Genomic DNA, 3,182 nt, shown 5'->3' with positions numbered 1-3,182 from the left:
CAATACTTTCCAGCTAGCGTTCGAGCGGGCTGGCTCAACCGACTTTTCACAAGCAAGAGTTGCTCAGTGAGAGACAGAGATGGGTAGAAAACAGTCCGCAAAACTCTCCCGACGTGACCACCTGCCCAGCCTTTGCTTGGCGGATAGGACGTACGAGCGTGTGCATGATACGGAACGAGAGCACCGCACCACCGCACTTCACCCAAACCCCTGTCTTAATTCTGCATAGCAACACAGCACCACAGTTCACCTCTCCAACCCCTACACCCAAAGCAGCAACGCAGGCTACCAACGCGCAAATTTCAGCCGGTCGGTCAGTTGTCAGGCCATGCCCCCCCACATCAACTAGTCAACAATCATCTTTGTGATGGTGGCTATCAACAGGGCCGTTATCACGTTTACGGTTGCAAACTCAGTCAGTCAGGCGGCAGGCCAGCCTACTCTTTGCTCACCACCAGCTTCTCCGTCTTCTTCAGCAGCAGCACTGCCTGGATGCTGGGCAGCACACCACCCTGCGCAATGGTCACACCGCCCAACAGCTTGTCCAGCTCTTCGTCACTCCGGATAGCCAACCAATAGCAGGTGACGAGGAATGATACGCGTCTTCTTGTTGTAGCGTGCCGCGTTACTCGCCAACTCCAGCACCTCGGCAGCCAGGTACTCGAGCACAGCAGCCAAGTAGACCGGTGCTCCAGCACCCACCCACGCGCTCCGCGTAGTTGCCACGACCCACAAGGAACTGCAGACCAGCTCACGCCGACCTCGTCTTCGCTATAGCCCGCGATTTACATCCTTTGCCTCTGCCGCCCATTGTCCTCTTTGCCAAGCAAGCCACCAACCGATTCAAGCGTGATAGCACCACGTCACTCACTGCCCCCCTCTTATAGCCACCTTTCGTCACACTGAGGCACACTTCTTATTGGCTAGGCAGAAGTCTAATCACTTTGCACATCTCATTGACTCGTCACCGCTATCGTCGCCTGCTATTGGCTCTGCCAGTTTCCTCCTCATCCCTCGTGTCGATAACTGCATCTGACTTGACTGCATTTCGCCTGGAAGAAGCCTCGATGTTTTCGCCTTCGACTCAAGCCAAGCTCATCTATCCTCACCTCAAATTAGTTGCACATTGCTGATGCCATTGGTGTTGTAACATAACAATCAACAAATCCGTGCTCCTACAAACACCACTAACTCACTCACTCATTTGCACACGCGTACACCAGCAGACTGTCTAGCTATCGCTTCGACCTCTTCCTAAATACCCAGTAAATAGTAGCTAGTTCCCTCGGTATACATATGCAAGTTCGCTGTATTATTATTGGTTTTGGTTCATTATTAAATCATTAATTAGCATGTTAGCATGCCACCATGTCTTAGTTTTCATTATTTTTTCATCTATATAAGTAGTCATTTGAGTATGGTAGAATACGACCTTGCATTTATAAAAAAAATATTCTGCGTAGCCTGGCAAATTAATTTGGAAGATTTTAAAGTCGTAGCACAGGACCAGTTTCTTTATTGTATTATAACTTAGTTTGCATGCATTCACGACAATAATGTATCACTTTTCAATTAGTTTATCACATGCAACTATTTTGTTTTGCAAAACTCTCTCCAATTTGTAAGCAATTGAACTGTAACAAGAGCGCATTCCTTGATTTTCGCTATTGTGTGGATAATTTTCCACCATAAAAAGTTAATAAGTTTGTTGCATACCCAGTCAGTCAATCATTAAACTACTCATTCAATCAGTTGCGGACATTGAATGATTCAACAATTATATTGTCGATCATAAATATTTTACTTTAGGTCAACTTAGATAGCTCTTCTCACATAAGCCTAAGAAGACTTCGAAGATAATTTTTTCTATTATAAGTGCTTTGTTTACTTATTTAGCTTTAAACTTTAATTACGTGGGAATTTGAAGAACTACTTTTGTAATTCCACTGGATGACCTGGCCTCTGAGCCATGCCAGTAGCCCTTTGCCCTCCCTAAGTCAAACATGGATTTTCTAACTTGAAATGCCAAGATTTGTACATTTGAGGCATTTAAATGTAGCAGCTGAGCGAATGAGTAGTTGAATGATGAACTGACGTACCGGAATTTGCAGGGGTTAATCCTTAAGCACGAAGGAAATTGGGCAGAGAGTGTCAGAAACACAAGGGGATTCGCAAAATGATTATAAAGCCCAAAGTGAGGAGAAAGCTTTACCATTCCGACAATTCGTCACTTAATTATGTCAATTATATCACAAGTATTTGGAAAATTTTTTTATTACTGCAAATAACTTTCACGTATGCCCTATATGAAGTGCGTTTGCAGTGTGTTTTCAGAATTTGCCCTTTTCTTTTTGAAGGATTGCAGGCAGGATTTCGTTGACAGAATTCATTAGAAAAGGCATGCTAGCGTACCACGCTGGGAGTTCGTGAAGACCAGAAATAATATAACTCCTTTGCACAATATACTATTGTTGCCGTACCGAGAGAACTAAGAGACTGCTGGTACAGCCCATGACATGGCTATTCGGAGAAGGTAAAATGATGCAATTCCAGGTGACCACTATTAAAAGAGAGAGCAAAAGAGGCAACTGAGTTATTTCTCTAGCTACCATAAAATTCCGTTTAAAGTTATGATGCGCGAAGTTAAAAGTGGCCAACGCATTACCAAATGTAGGTTTGCCCAAAGTTGGACTTAATCAACGAATTAAGCTTCATGGTACCTGGATGCATTTCAAAGGATTCCTATAGGAAGTGAAGTAATAAATAAACTTATTTCATCTGCTGCCGATCGGTAATTTCTCGGACAGTAAACAACAGATATATTTTGTTGACTGCAATAAGATATTGAAAAATGCGGCTTTCAATAGACCAAATGTAGTCTTAGCATCCAGTGTGAATGGCTTTGCAACTATTGATGTTGCACAAATTAGTGGATTCCTCGCGTCTAGGATGTGTTCCCTAATAGGTTTAGCCAATCACCTTGTAAAGAGGCAGAAGCCAATAGTAGAAGCTATTCTCTACCTCACCGTTTAGGTAAGCCGCGTTAAAAGACCACAAATTGGACAGCGGTGGAGTAGTCATGGTTCCCTGAGATAGACGAGAGCTCAGAATACACTACCCTGGACCTGTATTCACCCTAGTAGGGATTACCAATACACATGCTCTTACCGATTTCGTCTTCT

General features: G+C 43.8%; 1 protein-coding gene across 1 annotated transcript in view; it reads right to left on the bottom strand. All coding sequences in view use genetic code 11, as the record gives it.

The window, feature by feature from the left end:
• Positions 1–811, bottom strand: part of EGR_10387 (Histone H2A) — a gene marked incomplete at both ends in the record, with an annotated part of 1,085 nt that extends 274 nt beyond the window's left edge. Inside the window, 3 exons of the mRNA XM_024499636.1 lie at positions 442–550; positions 588–709; positions 756–811. Coding sequence (XP_024345943.1) covers positions 442–550; positions 588–709; positions 756–811 — 287 coding nt within the window. The remainder of the gene's footprint in view (positions 1–441; positions 551–587; positions 710–755) is intronic.
• Positions 812–3,182: the final 2,371 nt, after the last annotated feature.

This window comes from Echinococcus granulosus, assembly GCF_000524195.1.
Source record: "Echinococcus granulosus chromosome Unknown EG_S00215, whole genome shotgun sequence".
NCBI classification, from domain to species: Eukaryota; Metazoa; Platyhelminthes; class Cestoda; order Cyclophyllidea; family Taeniidae; genus Echinococcus; species Echinococcus granulosus.
This window is presented reverse-complemented; position numbering and strand designations above follow the sequence as displayed.